This window comes from Chrysemys picta, chromosome 5, assembly GCF_011386835.1.
Source record: "Chrysemys picta bellii isolate R12L10 chromosome 5, ASM1138683v2, whole genome shotgun sequence".
Lineage (NCBI taxonomy): Eukaryota > Metazoa > Chordata > Testudines > Emydidae > Chrysemys > Chrysemys picta.
In genome coordinates this window covers 52,962,517-52,978,975 of record NC_088795.1, presented here as the reverse complement: position 1 = coordinate 52,978,975, position 16,459 = coordinate 52,962,517, and the positions used below count along the sequence as shown (strand labels likewise).

At 42.7% G+C, this 16,459-nt stretch overlaps 1 protein-coding gene across 8 annotated transcripts in view; it reads right to left on the bottom strand.

The window, feature by feature from the left end:
• MGST2 (microsomal glutathione S-transferase 2) overlaps positions 1-16,459 on the bottom strand; it is a 55,687-nt gene that overhangs the window by 19,188 nt on the left and 20,040 nt on the right. For 2 of the 8 annotated variants that reach the window (XM_065597756.1, XM_065597757.1), the window contains 2 exons: positions 5,692-5,817; positions 926-1,020 (listed from right to left, as the gene is read on the bottom strand). The exons of 1 other annotated variant lie outside the window; for it this stretch is intronic. In XM_065597756.1, coding sequence (XP_065453828.1) covers positions 926-983 — 58 coding nt within the window. In that variant the 5' untranslated portion in view covers positions 984-1,020; positions 5,692-5,817. Of the gene's footprint in view, positions 1-925; positions 1,021-5,691; positions 5,818-14,918; positions 15,127-16,459 lie in introns of those variants that run through there. 5 more of the 8 variants (XM_042850319.2, XM_065597755.1, XM_042850321.2 and 2 more) reach the window with 5 other exon arrangements.

Here is a 16,459-nt window from a genome sequence, read left to right as displayed (position 1 = left end):
TCCAGAAACTGGGGCTTTAAGAAAACACGAAATATAAAGAGTTGGCATTACTGCAGACAAAGCAGTCTGCTTACAAGTACTGACAAAGCTGTAAACTTGAACCTCTGCTCCTTATCTCATGCTTATGTCCTCCTTCAACCCATACAGCATACATATCCCATGCCTTGGTGTAGACACAACCATATTATCTGAAGGAAAACAATTGCTAGTGTTGAGAATGCTGTCACTGTACCATGTCTAATTACACTATTGTCGTTCTTTTTTCTCTAGTTCCATTTATCTACTATAGCTGTAGTTTGCAAAGTGGTGGGAAAGCCACATACAGTATGTGAATCTAAGACGCATTTCCACAGTGGATAAAATAAATCTATAGATTTAGGAACCCCTGATGAGAGTATATTATGGAACATCCACATGCTGCAAGTGCCTTCTATGTAACTTAAGTTTTGTCATTTTTCCTTTCTGATATTCAATACCTTGCCATCTGCTTGGGGGGAGAGTTTTTAAAAGCGCTTTTCGTTCAAGGCTTCATGAATGTGATTCTAGGAGTTGACACTTTTGAGGATTCGAGCTAAGTGTCTAAAAAAACCAAAGCCAGCGCAGAACATAGCTGAAGAGTGAGTCTGCATCAGCTTACAAACTCTAGCAACAGTTTAACAATCCCAAAAATCTACAAAGAAAACAGAAAAGGGAAAAATTGTAAATCCCTCCCCTCTCCCCACTGCAAGATAATCCATCTCTCTGTACCACATCCTCTTCAGAGGACAGAGAAGGGGGACCTAATGCTCCAGTTGGGGGCAACTTTTTTATGAATTCTCAGATGCACAAGTGACAAGAAAACTAGCTTAGTATAAATTATCTCCAGTGTTCTAGGATCTAGGGAAACCATCCCTCAGCCCCAGCCACAAAACCCCACAGGCCTTACTTTGCTGGCAGGCTGAAAGAAGGGATACTGCAGCAAGCAAAATTAAATCGCCGGCCATGTTCCCAGCAGCTTCCGTCTCCTGTGCAGCCAAGGTACTGTGTCAGAGAGAGAGAGAGAGAGAGAGAGAGAGAGAGAGAGCTACAGACAAAGAAGCAGGTTGGGGGCAGGGAGTGAAAATGCTTTTCCAAGACACACCTTAAGAAGAAAACAGAGCAACTTTTATTTTTCCCTTTTAAATGAGCAGTGACTGCTTAGCCAGTTCTTGTTTCCTTGACCTGAAAATTGTTTTCATACTTGAATAGTCAGGTGGTGCTCTACTAACAAGTGCTGCATTTAGGAGTCAGCTGATTTACATCAAGTAACCAAGAAGTGAAGCTGGGTAAAAAATGCTGAATCCTTTTAGTGAAAAATTGAAAATTGTGTACTTCAGACTTCTAGGAGAAGCTGGTGGACAGAGAGCAAAAACAACCTCCCTAGGAAGTGGGGGACTTGTGGGGAGGGAGGGTATTGTAACAGCCCTAGGATTCGTTTCTGGCTCTTGCTGAACAACTCAGCTAAATGCAGACTAATTAGGCAGGCTGGTCTCCACCTAAAAATTAGATTGACCTGACTCATGGATTAGGGGTGTGAAAAATGTAGTGCCCTGGTGTGAGGCTCAGATAGTTAGATTGACCTACTCCTCACTGTGGGAGCAGGTAGGTTGAAGGAAGAATTCTTGGAGTGGGATTAACTATATTGAAGGAAAAATCCTTTCTGGGAATGTAGGAAGCGTCTATATTACAGCGGCACAGCTGTTGTAGCCACTGCAGTATAGACATGGACTAAGGGATGACATGACAACTGCCTATGGTTGTCTGTAGGAGTAAACACTAAGGGAGAGGAATTGTTTAGGGGTAAAAATAACAATAATGGAATTTTTAGAGTAGCAGCCGTGTTAGTCTGTATCCGCAAAAAGCACAGGAGTACTTGTGGCACCTTAGAGACTAACAAATTTATTAGAGCATAAGCTTTCGTGGACTACAGCCCACTATGCATCCGAAGAAGTGGGCTGTAGTCCACGAAAGCTTATGCTCTAATAAATTTGTTAGTCTCTAAGGTGCCACAAGTACTCCTGTTCTTTTTAATAATGGAATTGTATTAAAGGGAATTTTGAGGCAGAATATCAGAGGGAAATTTCTAATTGTATGATCTGAGATAAGTCCACTTAATTGTGGCTGTCCCATTGCTTGAGACTAGACAAAACTGGGAAAACTTACATCAGAGAGCAGTCTTCTGTTGGCAAGGAATGGACTAGATGAAATAATAGATCTTTCTTGCTAATTTCTGTTAGCCTTAATGGGGATTAAGCGCCCTAAAACAACTAGGGCAAATAGTTTCAATATTTTCCAGGGCACTGGGGTTGCCCTCCCCGCCTCAATGGGGATTCCTCCTTTAAAGGGAGGAGGTTCTAGCTGAGGACAAAAATAAAATAATGTTAATGTTAAATCAAATATTTGATTTTAAAGCAGTTACGTTTTGAAATCCTGCAGCTTTCTTTCAGGGGGATGTTCTTTCAAAAGAATGGCTCAGTGGATAAGCACTAAGCATATGAGCTGGACGGTTCTGGTAAGCAAATCCACAATTAAATAGTTACTAACGTTTACATTAGTAGGATTAGACGGGTACATAAAGGGTTAAATTAGCATAGCTTCTTAAATAACAAAACACTTTCCTTTAAGTGAAATAAAGATGTTTTAGCAGCCATGGGAAGGGCTTTGAAAATATAAGGTAATAATGCAATTGGCAAGATAAATTGTAAAAATGCTGAACTCAAATTGTGGCTGATGATAATTAGGACTCTTTTCTTAAGACTGGTTCTACCTAGTTTGAACAGGAAAGGAGGATTGTGATGCCCCAACATACTAATGTTGAAGCAAGACCCAATTGCCATATTTTGTTTTAGCCAAGACCAGGAAAGGGGTCAACCCCAACCTGGCCAAAATCTGGTTTTTGCTAAGATTGTAATGGTCATTATGACATCACTTATTTGTTAGTGTATACGGCTTGTGAGGGGTATTCTCAGAACCTATCTGGTCATACTGGAGCAAGCCAAGAGGAGAGGGTTATCCCTGGAACTGATCCTTTCATGAGAATGATTATGAATGTGTGTTACTATGTGGGTGTAATTGCTTATTATTTAGGCTTTTAGACTTGTTCAGTGCAAGGTACAAATACCATTTGGCCTTCAGATTTAATAAAGGAATTTGATTGAATTGGGGCCATGATAATAGCTTGCATAACCAACGATGTCAAACTTCCAACAATGTTAAATTGGCATTATTACTGTTGGACTGGCTTCATGGCAGCATGGCTTCATGGCAGCACAGCTCCATTGTGTTCCCAGAGGCTAGTTTAGTAGGGTTCAGAGTTAACATCCTCTTAAATTGGGGGAGTTCACTCATCTGTTAGAGCTGCTGTTTGAGGTTGTCTGGCTACTGTTAAGTACTGATGTATTGGGCCTTATCTGGAAGGTTTTTTATAACCAGAAGGGCTAGAAACTTCAGATGATGTAAGTTCAGTGTACAGTAGCTCCATTTGACTTAAAAATTAAAACAATTGTGGGGTAAAAAGGCAGGGATAAAATGTATGGGGGAATCTGAAATCCATGGAATGTGTAAATTCCACACACAGAGCCTGATCCACAGCCCATTTAAGTCAGTGGCTGTCTTTCTCTTGACTTCATTGGACTTTGCATCATGCCCATAGATTTCTATTTTCCTTTCCCAGAACTCATAATTACATGTTTGAACTGGATTTACTCTTACCACCACTTGACCTGGGGATGGGAAGCTGAATTGTATGCAAAGCCAAGCTCTTAGGTTGGGTCTATTCTTGGTTGTACATTTACTAAATGTCAAAGTTTCTGTGTCTGTTTGCCCTCAATGTGCATGGTGTGGAATTTGTTTTTGCCACTTGCACGTATTCTTGTGTATGTTGTGACAGAAGTGGGAATTGTCTAATATGTTTATGAACTATCTGTATGATTGTACCTTTCACTCTGGCATTGTTAACAATGGGTGCAGAAGGGTTTAAAATGTTGCTCCTGGGGCAAAGCAGGTGTCTTGTTACATAGCTGTCTGGAGTGATATTAATGATTTGTTTAACGATTGGCTGGAACCAACCCATAGGCATGGAAGACCCTGCAGAGACCATGGAAACCTCAAAGATTGAACAACTGACACACATTCATGGGAGGCTTCCAGCAGGCAGAACGTGTGAACTTAACATGGTTTTACAGCCAGAGAACAATGGATGGAGGAGGTGGTGACTGGCAATTGTCTCAAAGTATGTCTACACTGAAATAGAACACCAGTGGTAGGCCCGGTCAGCTGATTCATGGGCATGGCTCAGGCTTCAGGGTTGTAAAATTGCAGTGTAGATGTTTGAGCTCAGGCTGGCGGCCTGAGCCCTGGGAGGCAGAATCAGGTGACCTGGGCCAGCCACAGATGTTCTGTTACAGTGCAGGCAGGCAGACGCACACAGAGAGAGACAGTGAGGCACAGGTCTCTTACCTGGAGCTAAGACAAAAAGAACAAAGTGAGACCGAGAAAGGAAACCAAGATGGTTCCTCCAGCAGCATGGCTTGTGGGAGCCCTCACTTTAGCCAATATGGATTACCTATTAACCTTTGCTTCTCTAACCTAAGGACTTGCTCATCCAATATTCCAGTTGCCCTGAAGAGCTCGATGTGGCTCAAAAGCCCCTCCCCCCCTCTCTCTCAACAATAGAAGTTGGTCCATAACCGATCTTACCTCACCTACCCCTTGTCTCTAATAAACCCTACTGTTTGGAAAAGGTGGCATGGAATTGCTGCAGTTACTTGCAGGAGTGCATTGATAAGTCTCTGAACGGGAGTCTACCTCAGTAGGACTCACTGGGCAAAGCACACAGTGAGAAACGAGTGCAGGAGCCCAAGGCTCAGTGTTGGAAGCTGTGTGGCCTACCCTTGTAGCAGTGACCCCGAGGGAGTCTAGCACACTGAGGGGATCCTCCCAAGAGACTGCTTAAAGGCTGGGGCATGGCACAGATCCTGTGGAACTGATGTTGTTTCTCTCCGCCACAGTAAATACATGATCCAGTTAGTTCCAGAGTCAAAAAGCAAGAATAGATATCTTGTACAGCGAAACGTGCTGGTCTATTGTAGCTGATTACTGCTGGGGGAATTCTGTGCCAAAAAATTTAAAGTTCTGTGTGCAATATTTTAAATATGCATATTTTTCAAATATAGCCAGTTTAAAGAGGTATTTTGAAATAAATTACCAAAATAATTTAATCAGCAAGTATGTCTGTAACAATACACATCTTTTAAAAAAAATCAGGAAATTTCTTTTTTCTTTTGGCTTTTGGTGGGAATCGAGGTTAATGGAGGAGCTTGGGGAAGGAGCCTGCCAGAGTACCAGGAGAGTTGTTGGGAAAAGTATGGAATGGTGTGTGTTTGTCTTTTTTTGGGGGGAAGGTGTTAAGGAGTAAAGTGGGGGGGACTGACCCTAGCCTCCGTCAGGCACATCTGCACACCCCCTGTCCCTGTGTGCCCCTGCACTCTCCTACCCCATCCATGTCTGTCCCTGCATTGCCTTGTCCCCTCTCCATGTGACCCTGCAGCCCCCCCTCCCATTCAGTCCCTGGTTCAATGCTGTCACCCCATTAGCCCTTCTGAATCCCAGTCTCTAACCCCCCCCCCCCAGCAGTCCCCTGTGCCCCGCTCTGTCTGTCCTGTGCCTGCTCACCTGGCCCTGTTGTGAAGAATGCAGCCTCTTTCCCTTCCCTCTCAATCTGCTGGCTGCCCTCTCTTCTGGTGTCACAGCAACCCCTTGTGGGCGAAAGGTGTAACTGCAGCACCTCGCCTGCAGAATCTATATTCGGTGGAGGGAAAAAAACAAATCTGCAGGGGGACACTAATTCTGCACATGTGCAGTAGTGCAGAATTTTCCCAGGAGTAGCTGATGTATCAAAGGCCGTAAAAAAGCATATCAATTTGCTTTGTCTTCCAGACATTTGCAGCAATGTTCAAACAATAACTGAGGAAGCTTTTTAAAAAAAACAAAAACAAAAAAAAAGGCATTGGAAATGCAGTACACTATGAGAAACTTGCATTTTACACTAGCTTAGCAATTTTAGATAGTCTATGAAAATAATACTTAGCTCTTATACAGCAATTTTTATTTAGAGATTGCAAAGCACTTTACAAGGGAAGACAAGTATTATATCTCCAATTTACAGATGGGGAAACTGAGGCACGGATCAGTCAAGTGACTTGACAAGCTCAGCGAGCAGGTCAGTATTAGAATGAGGTATGGAATCCACAGTTCATGATGCCCAGTTCAGTCCCCTGTGCATTGGAGAAGTGATTTATCACAAACTAATTATTCTTTTATGCTTCTCCCCTTTTCACTCCATCCCCTGCATCTCCCTACATGATTCTTACTGAAGAGATTCTATCTGTTCCATCTATATAGAAACTCCCTGCTGACCCCACTGAGAAGGCAAATCCCAGCGGGGTACTGAACTCCTGCCATAAGAGAGCAGATGGTTGGTGTAATGAAGCCAAAAGCGTTTTAAGTATATCCCATGTAGGATCAAATAATCTGTTTTAGTGGTGTTATACTGTCAAAGCTGGTAGGTTTTGCCTCTAGAAAAGCAGAAAAGAGTTGAGCTTTGGATAAGGCAGTTTCTAAAGTGTACTGGGAGGGTATAAATGTTCTAAAAGCCCAATAATAACTGAAACTGTGCAGCTGCTATTAAAGAAAATCTCTTCTTGTAGTCCAGTGTTTTGGACTGTACACTAAAGTTCTGGAGACAATGGATTATCCTATTCTTATAGCAATATATTTTAGACAATCAGATTTGTTTTGTTTTTTCCATGCAGTTCTTTATGCTTTGTTCCTTAAGGCTGGAATACCGATTTTGTTTGCATGGCTGCTTTTTACTCTGTGCTTGAGCAAAGTAAATATTAGTAATTTTATTTAATAACTGAGCATTAAGGAACTGGTTTGACTGTGAATGCCCTCACTTATTGCTGGTCCAAGATCCCTCTAATCTTGTTGAATTTAACAATTGAAGCCTGAATAAATTTAGTTCTAATTTATACGGGAGATAAAAATGTGGTCCTGTGTTTATCTTGTGTTGGATAATGTTTCTGTTAATATAGTTGTAAGTGCAACAGTATGACCATTTTAAAACCAAAGGACAATTTTTACCCTGTTTGATATTCCTTAGAGCCTAAGATTCAGAGCTGAAACTGACACAACCTACAACCCTGAGGCAGTGGCTCTCAACCTTTCCAGACTGCTGTACCCCTTTCAGGAGTCTGATTTGTCTTGCGTAACCCCAAGTTTCACCTAGCTTAAAAACTACTTGCTTACAAAATCAGACATAAAAATACACAAGTGTCATAGCACACTGTTACTGAAAGATTGCTTATTTTCTAATTTTTACCATATAACTATAAAATAAATCAATTGGAATATAAATATTGTACTTACATTTCAGTGTATAGTATATAGAGCAGTATAAACAAGTCGTTGGTATGAAATTTTAGTTTGTACTGACTTTGCTAGTGCTTTTTATGTAGCCTTTGTAAAATTAGGCAAATATCTAGATGAGTTGATGTACCCTTTGGAAGATCTCTGTATACTCCCAGGGGTATGAGCACCACTGCCCTGAAGTACCTGTTGGGGTAGCACAGGTTATAAATCAGAGCAAAATTACACCTGAGGCCTGATTCTCCACAACCTTGTGCTCTAATGTAGGCAGTTACACCCAGGAAAAGTGAGTGTAAGACACTACTGGCAATATTTTACACTCAGGTTCACCCATTGGTCATACAAGAGGGAGGAGAATCAGGCCCCTCATGTAATAAACATTTACTAAACTCTGGGATTGTTCTGAATTTATACCAGTGTGACTGACATAAGAAATTGGCCCACTAATTTTTCTGAAATGACTCTATCTGGGAGAAAATTACATATATTCCGGATTCTAAATACCAATAATACTCCACTCTGTCACTTACATCATAGTGGAAGTATTATTGAATCTGTGTTACAGAAGTAGACAGCAGAGGGAGCAAGCTGAACAAACTCACTTCCTGATTGTGCTGATAGAAACAATGGTGCCAATTGTTATTGAGATTCTTGGGATATATGAGATTCGCGTTAAGCCCTAGCTCCTGGAGACAAGTGATTAAAAGTGAATCACAGCTTTCATTTAAGAAAAGTTTCTAGTCCTCATCGTTGCAGGAAGAAAAGCTTGGAAAATGTGATCCAAATGCACCCTAAAGGCACAAAACCTATCAGGCAAATATAGGCATAATGTCTTAAAAATCATGAAGTTCATAATTTGAGGGGGGCTGATCCAGGATTTTTGAAATTTGGGAATGGCAATACTGCCGGGATGCGCTGTAGATTGTTATGGTACTATATAGAGAGAACTTACATGGGACCTCAGGGAGAGAATAGGTGTTGGGCACCTGATCCATTTCAAGCTCTAGTTGTTCAGTGCCCAAGAATTCTCAACAAATAATAAAGAAAAACTATCTTCCATTATTCACCCATCCTAGCCACTGGACATTGGTGGAATGAGACACTCTCTCTCATTGAGGGGTGTGTGTGTGTATATATATATATACACATTTTTTAAAGGGCATTAGATAAACTATGGAGTGGTGATCTTCCCTCATTTACACCCAATGCAACCACATACTGACTTCATTAGGTTGCATGGATGTAAGTTGGGAAAGAATTTGGCTCATAATATGGCCATCTGCATTTATAAAAGATAACGCAGATGGAATTAGGCACCTATGAGTTACTGTATGTACATAAATTCTCCCTCCCATACCTACACACCCAGAGGTTCATTCGGTTTCTTTCTTTTTCTCTTTTTGGACATCATTATGCTTTTTTCATTTTGGAAATTGAAGGACCATGTGCATCTCTGAAGCCTTATCCGAACCCTATGTTTCATCTCAGAGTAATCATTACGAAGCTTTCCTTGTACCAGTTCTGAGAGAAGTCTAAATCGTGTCTTAAAAAAAGCCAGAAAGCTGCCGGATGTCCCATTTTGTTCAGTGTTAGGTCTGGTCTCCGCTCTGAGAGTGTCCATAACTGAGGAGGCTTTGGAGAGATTATCAAATCCTTCTAGCAGAAAGGTGCACAAGCACATCTGTTCAGCCATGCAAAAGCTGAGGATGCAGTGTAAACAGAGTCTATCTGCTGTGGCACGTCATTTGATACAAGCCAATGATCTCTCACTTCTTGTGTCCCAAGAGCTACTACAAATCTGAAGGCTTCTTGAAGAGTCTGGCTGTTCTCTGCAAAGTTATTGCTAACTCAAGGGGGGAATGTGGAGTCTGCCGAGTTCCCTCCCCTCTTCAGAGGGAAAAGAGTGAATGCAAAATACAAAGCTATAGGCCATCTTTCCTTTAGCTTAATTGTGAGAAGTTTAATGACTGATCTGAAAGCTGGCAGAGTCAGGATGGGCAATGTGGGCCTCTTATTTGGGGGGCTCTACATGGTGATTAGAGAGAGAGAAAATCATAATTGATTATAAAACAGTTTATGACTTGTTAAAAATAAAACTGACTTGGTCATTTTTTAGCTGGTATAGTCAATGATTTATTCATAGATTAAGGTCAGAAGGGACTATTATGATCATCTAATCTGACTACCTTTATAACAAGTCGGTGTTTCATAGGTGAATAATAATAATTTATAATACTGTAATCCATTAATAAATTATGGGAGCTGAGAGTTATTCCTGTTTCTAAGCGTTCCTAATATTTCTTCACTCTCTCTCAATACAGCCTCTCTAGTTTACAGTGAATAATCTTTATTGCCCTCATGGCTGTTTGAGATCCAGATCCTTTATGATTTACCTTTGGATCAAAAGAAGATTTAAAGATTTTCCTGTTGCTATTGAGCAATTGCAGACAGATCCTGAACCCATCTTACTTGCTCTGATCCCGTGGATTGTGGGGGATTAAAGAAGATTCGGCGTGAGATCTGAAGAACTGCGCTGTTTGTAAACCTCTCATCTCTTTTCACAGACACACGATAGTCTCATGGCATCACAGTATTCACTTTTTTTAACTTCTAACTTTATGAAGAGGGCTGAATTATTAGTGAACCAGTTCCAATCTAGGGAGCTTTCTAGCAGATTGTTACTCATGTAGGTGTTTTTTAATCCAGTCAATCAGGAATGCTAAGGGGCTGGGAGATGGAAAGCAGTTGTGCACATGTAGAGCCTAATCCAATGCCCACTGAAATCAGTGGGAGCATTGGGGTTGGACCAGGCCCTTACATGTGGCCAGCTTTTCAAAACTGCTTGCATTACAAATGTGGCATTACTGATGGTCTGAGTCTGTAACCTTTGTTGTGTCTACATGACATTAATGTTAAGTGCTGGTATCATGATGGTTGAGTGGTATACTACCCATCCTGTACAGACGTGAGTCTGACCACCATGGTATTATCTGGATACTTTAAGGCTCCAACAATGATTAGAAATGATATCTGAAAATCTGAAGGTTTTTGAAGAAAATTAATGGAGTCTACCCAAATTCCATGAAATTTCAATGATAATTGGGTATCTAACTCCCTTAGGCTATGTCTACACTACCGCCAGATCGACACTCTGGCGATCAATGCACTGGGGGTTGATTAAGCTATGAGTGTCTCAGTTTGGGGACTGAACCACGGAGGCCCTCAAATTTAGTGGCCACTTTTGAACGTATTTTGAAAATGTTGGCCAAATGTGGTAAATGCGCATTAATTATGAAAACATACTACAAAGGCCAGGAAGATCCGCTCTCTATTAAGCAAGGCAGGGCATGAAGAAATCCATATAAACCCCTTCATAGCAATAATAATAAGTAAATACTGACAAGACCAATTGCTGCTGTAATATTGCTTTCATTTGTTGTGCTTACATCAGCAGGCAGCGCAGTAGGGAAATGACTGATCAGAGAAGAGAGAAATATGTTGCTAAGCAACACAACACTGGATGGGAGACCTGCTCCCATGTTGTGAAATTGACATGCTGGATGGGTTGCTGGATTTTAAAGTACAATAATTCTAAAAGGTAGAAGAGATTGGAAGAGTTAGCATCTGTCAGAGCAGAGGAAAATGACAGTGAACGAGAGGGTCAGTGACTGGGAGAGTGGGGTTGAGTAAAGGAACTATCGACTGAGGAGGGGAGTGCGTGGAGATGGAGAAAAGAAATAAATATAAAAAGAGAGAAAGGCAGAAGGGAGAGGAGAAGAAACAAAGACAGAAATGAAACAAGAACTATGGAGACAGTTACAGGCTACTTGAGATGGCACTGAGCCAAACTGATTTAGATCCAAACTTCCCCAAAATATGAAAGCGTTTGGATCTGGTGGTATGATTCAGTCCCATCTTGGCTGGTTAGAAGAGGAAAAGAATATAAGAGCAAGGTGATATTTAAAAAAAAAAAAAAAGGGGTGGGGGAAGAGACAAAAATTAGTAGCAAATATTCAGTGTGGGCAGTCTGGTTTGAAAGCATCTCTGAAAAAGTGATTTCTATAAGGAATCCTGTCACTACTGGTGGTACAGCCATTGTACATTCACAGATATGTGATCTGAGGTCCTAGCAATAGTCGCAATTGAAAGGAGGAAGGATGGACTTACAGTTAAAGCATTGGACTGGAAGTCAGGATACCTGGCTTTGTCACAGACTTTTGTGGGTCCTTGGGGGAGTTACAAGCTGGGATTTTCAAATTAGACAGAGGCTATGTCTACACTACTGCAGTAAGTCAACGTAAGTTATGCTACTCCAGCTATGTGAATAACGTAGCAGGAGGTGAGTGGCCCCGGCACTGGAGCACAGAAAGGAAGGCATGTTTCTCTTGGTATATATTTATTTTTCCATTGAGCTTTGGTTCTAACCAACTGTGCCAGCCCCAATGTGAGGAGTATATGTGGGGCTACTCATTGCGTCTCCTCTTTACTAAACCAACCTTTTGGATGGTGTATCTGGGTATAGTTCATATATCTCTGGAGTTAAATGTAGAAAGAGGCTCAAACCAAGCCCTTGATCTAATCTTCAGATCTCCTGGCCTTAATTTCTTCTTCAGGAGAGAACCAGAATCTCAGTGTGATGGGTTCGGTCACAGAGACCCCCTTGGGAATGTCACCTGATGTGCTGAGATTATCTCTGAGCCCATTTCCCTGCCAGCTTGGGACTCCAGAACCCTGCCTTGTTGAGCCAGACATGCTAGCCTGCTGCAACACAGACCCAGGTCTGGTCCATGCTCTCAAAGCTGCAAACTTTCACCAAAAACTGCTCAGCAGGTCACCTATCTCCAGCACCCAGACACCCAGTTCACAATAGGATCCAAACCCCAAATAAATCAGTTTTACTTTGTATAAAGCTTATACAGGGTAAACTCATAAATTGTCTGCCCTCTCTAACACTGATAGAGAGATATGCACTGCTGTTTGCTTCCCCAGGTATTAATCACTTACTCATGGTTAATTAATAAACCAAAATGATTGTATTAAGTATTAAAAAGTAGGATTTAAATGGTTTCAAGTAATAACAGACAGAACAAAGTAAGTTACCAAGCAAAAACATGCAAGACTAAGCCTAATACATTAAGAAACTGAATACAGGTCAATCTCACCCTCAGAGATGTTCCAATAAGCTTCTTTCACAGACTAGACTCCTTGCTAGTCTGGGCCCAATCCTTTTCCTTGGTACAGTCCTTGTTAGTTCCAACAGACATCATAAGTGGAAAACAGGGGCTTTCTCATGACTGCAGCCTCTTTGTTCCTTTCCACCCCCTTTTATAGCTTTGGCACAAGGTGGGAATCTTTTGTCTCTCTGGGTCCACACCCCTCCATCTTAAACCTGGTGCTTTTCCATTTAGAAGGATTCCAGTATCAGATGACATGTTCACATGTCTTGTGAGACCACAACCTCCATTCTTCCTAGGCTGGTTTACAGGAACACAGGAAGGGTTGCAGGTAAATAAACCATTTACAACCAATTGTCCTAGTCAATGGGAGCCATCAAGATTCTAAACCACCATTAATGGCCCACATTTTGCATAATTACAATAGGACCTCAGTTATACTTCATATTTCTAGCTTCAGAGACAAGAATGATACATGCATACAAATAGGATGAACACACTCCATAGATTATAAGGTTTGTAATGATACCTTACAAGAGACCTTTTGCATAAAGCATATTCCAGTTACATCGTATTCACACTCATAAGCATATTTCCATAAAACATATGGAGTGCAACATCACACTCAGATCTGAATAGTCTCAAACTAGGGATCCAAAAAACAGATATGAATCCAATTTTCCTCAAACTTTGGGGTATTCAGAATAGGTTTGTGAATTCAGCCCATTATTGAAAAAAGGTCCGAGGGATGAACTCCTAGATCAAGCTTTGGTGTTCAGATTTGGGGTTTTAGTTTAGCTTATCCATATAGAAATCCAAATCATGCCAATGAGCTATGATAGGAAGGACTTCTCTCCTGGGCACTCTCCTTTTTAAATGAGCTGTGCCATGCTTAGAAGTATTTTAACTTCAGGCCCTTTAGAGAGACAAATGGTCTTATGATGGGAGTGCAAGATCTGCCAGTTCCTTGAAATTTTTAGATGAACTAGAGTTATAGATGTTATATTATTATTAGCTTATAGTAATAGAACTACTTGTGCTCAATTCTGCCCTCAATGACATGAGTGCTATTCCCTTTGAAGTCAATGGAAGCTACAGCTGTATAACTCGGCAGAATTGATGGCCCACACCCTCAGCTAGTATAAATCCCCTCCATTAAGGTCAATGAAACAACACTAATATTTACCAACTGAGGATCTGGCACTGTTTTATTTGAAAACATGTTTTATCCTCTGGGTAAAAAGAGAGAAGTTACTAATACTGACCACATTCAGCCCCAGCATAAGCAGGTGAAACATATTGAAGCCAATGAGAGTCATGCCAGTTTGTGAGAGAACAATGTATGCGAAGGAAAATGTGCATCTATCCCAATGATTCCCAACCATGTTTTTGCCTAGATTGGCTAATTTCCCTGTGCATATTTAATTACCTTTTTTCTTACTAACAGAGAGATTGTTTTGGAGAAAATGGATAACTGCTGATAAATTAGTAGAGTGTGAAAGTGAAAACTGTTCAAGCTCCAAAAGGGCCTCAGTACTGCCTGCACAACCCAAATGTTTCTTCATGTATTCCATTTATCCAACTCTTAAAAAGGAAATGAAATAGGTAACCAGGGCCAGATTAACCTTTTGTGGGCCCAGCGCCAAACATATTTGTGGGCCCCCAAGGGGAAAATAGAGCATGGTGCAGGGGGTTCAGTCCCTGGAGTGAGGAGCAACCAGGGGCAATGGGGCATGGCATGGCAGGGATGTCCCTGCTCCACCCAGCTCTGTGTGAGGGCACTATTTACAGACTGGCAGTTGCCAGACGTCCAATGGCCCTCCTGGCCTTGTGCTGCCAGCATGCCCCTTCCCCTCGGGGGTGGGCCCATGTCATGCCATACAGCCCCCCACCCAACGCCGGAACACATACACCCGATTCCCTATGGCCAAAGCTCCCGCCCAGACCCGCTATGCCCAGCCTCCCCCGACTCTGCCACAACTCCCAGCACCCCACACAGAACCCCCCACTCCCTAGTGCCCCAACACACAGAGATCTTCCCTGCAGTTTCACAGCCCCGCACCGCCCCAGGCCCTCCGGAGACCCACTCCCCCACACCCTGCCTCCTGGCCCCACTCACTGGCCCTGCTGGGAGGCAACTGCCCGGCTGAGCCACCAGTGTCCTAGGGCGGGGAATCACTCCGGCCCCTCAAGAGTGGCGCGATCAGCCAGGCCAGGGCTTGCCCCACCCAGGCTCCCTCAGGACCCACTTGCCTGGAAGGGCCCAACCAAGCCCCCCACACTGTTCCCCACCCCTACCTGGCCAAGACTGACCAGGCTTCTGCATCAGTCCCAGGTGGCTCAGCTCCAGGGAGACAGGTGGGGGCCCCCAGGTGGTGGGAAGCAGAGACTGCCCGGAGCCAGAGGGGCACTGGGATCCAGCCAGGAGGCAGAGAGAAGCCGGCGGGTGAGGCCAAGGGGTGGAGAGGAGGCATCAGCTGGCTGATGGGCAGGCCGAGAGGCGCAAGTGGTGGGTGGGCAGGCGGGGGGGGGAGCCAGCGGGCTGGCGGGATCTCAGGGCACAGTGCAAGCAGAGCAGGCTGGGGCCCCTTCTGAGCATGGGCCCGGCTCCATGGCGCCACTGTAAACCCAGCACTGCAGGTAACATCAACTTGTGACATTTATTTTTAGGTAACACTTTTTGTTCCCTCTCTCAGTGGCAGAACTATTTTCGTCTCCAAAAACAGTGCTATAAATATGTTCCATTGAGATACTGGCCTCTGACGTGTTTAAGCACATCTCCTTGCTGTGCATGATAACAATGGGCTGAAGAAATAATTTCCTCCTATTCCACGGTGCTCTCTCACCTCACTGACAAAAAGCCCTATTAGCTCAAAGTCCATTAGTACTTTACCTGATGACTGGGGGAATACTCGAGGGAATCTGCACGTTAACTGTTGCAGTGATATCAAATGGAAATGTCCTATTATTGCCTATTCCTAGATTACATTATACACTTCATTTCCTTGGATTTCAAGGGCCTGATTCTCCATTGCGTTACATCTCGTTTAGTGCAGAGTGAATGCAAACTACTACCAGATCAGAATGATAACATTGCACACTCACTTTGCACTGGTGTAAATGACTACACAAGAGGCAAGGAAGCATCAGGCTCAGGTTCTTCAACATCTGTTTGTTCCCAGTGCAAAAATGTATCCTTAAACTGGTGTGCTACTGTGTTTGTTTAACGCTTGGTGGCCAAGGTCTTGCATACAAATATTGTAAGCTGGCATTTTTCTGATACAGAAAAATTGTTCTGCCCTTTTTATGAGCAGTAACTCTCATGAATGCTAGTGGGAGCTGTACACAAATGCTTAGTGCCTTGGACATTATTTCTAACCAACTAAATTTTAATTGGGCACAGCCTAATATTTTAATGGGGCTCTGTCATAGGTTGTGACTGCACTGTAGTGCCCCCTGCTGAAGTAGTGTGGCACTGCACAACATGCCTGCCTCAGTTTCCCTTCTTAGGAAGCCAATAAATCCATTTCAGGCACTCTTGACACTTGACTTAATAATGCCCTCCTTTTGGACTTGTTTATTACAGTAGCAGTCCCAGGATATTAGAGAGACAAGGTGGGTGAGGTAATATCTCTTATGGGATCAACTTCTGTTGCTGAGAGAAGCTCAAAATCTGGTCTCTCTCACCAACTGTAGTTGGTCCAATAAAATATATTACTTTGCCCACCTTCTCTCTCTGAAGGTGCTTCTGGCTTTCCAGGTTCATCTGAAGCCTGCCCTCTAAAGATAAGTCTACGCTGCAATAAAAGATCCATGGCATGGATGCATCGGGCTCAAGT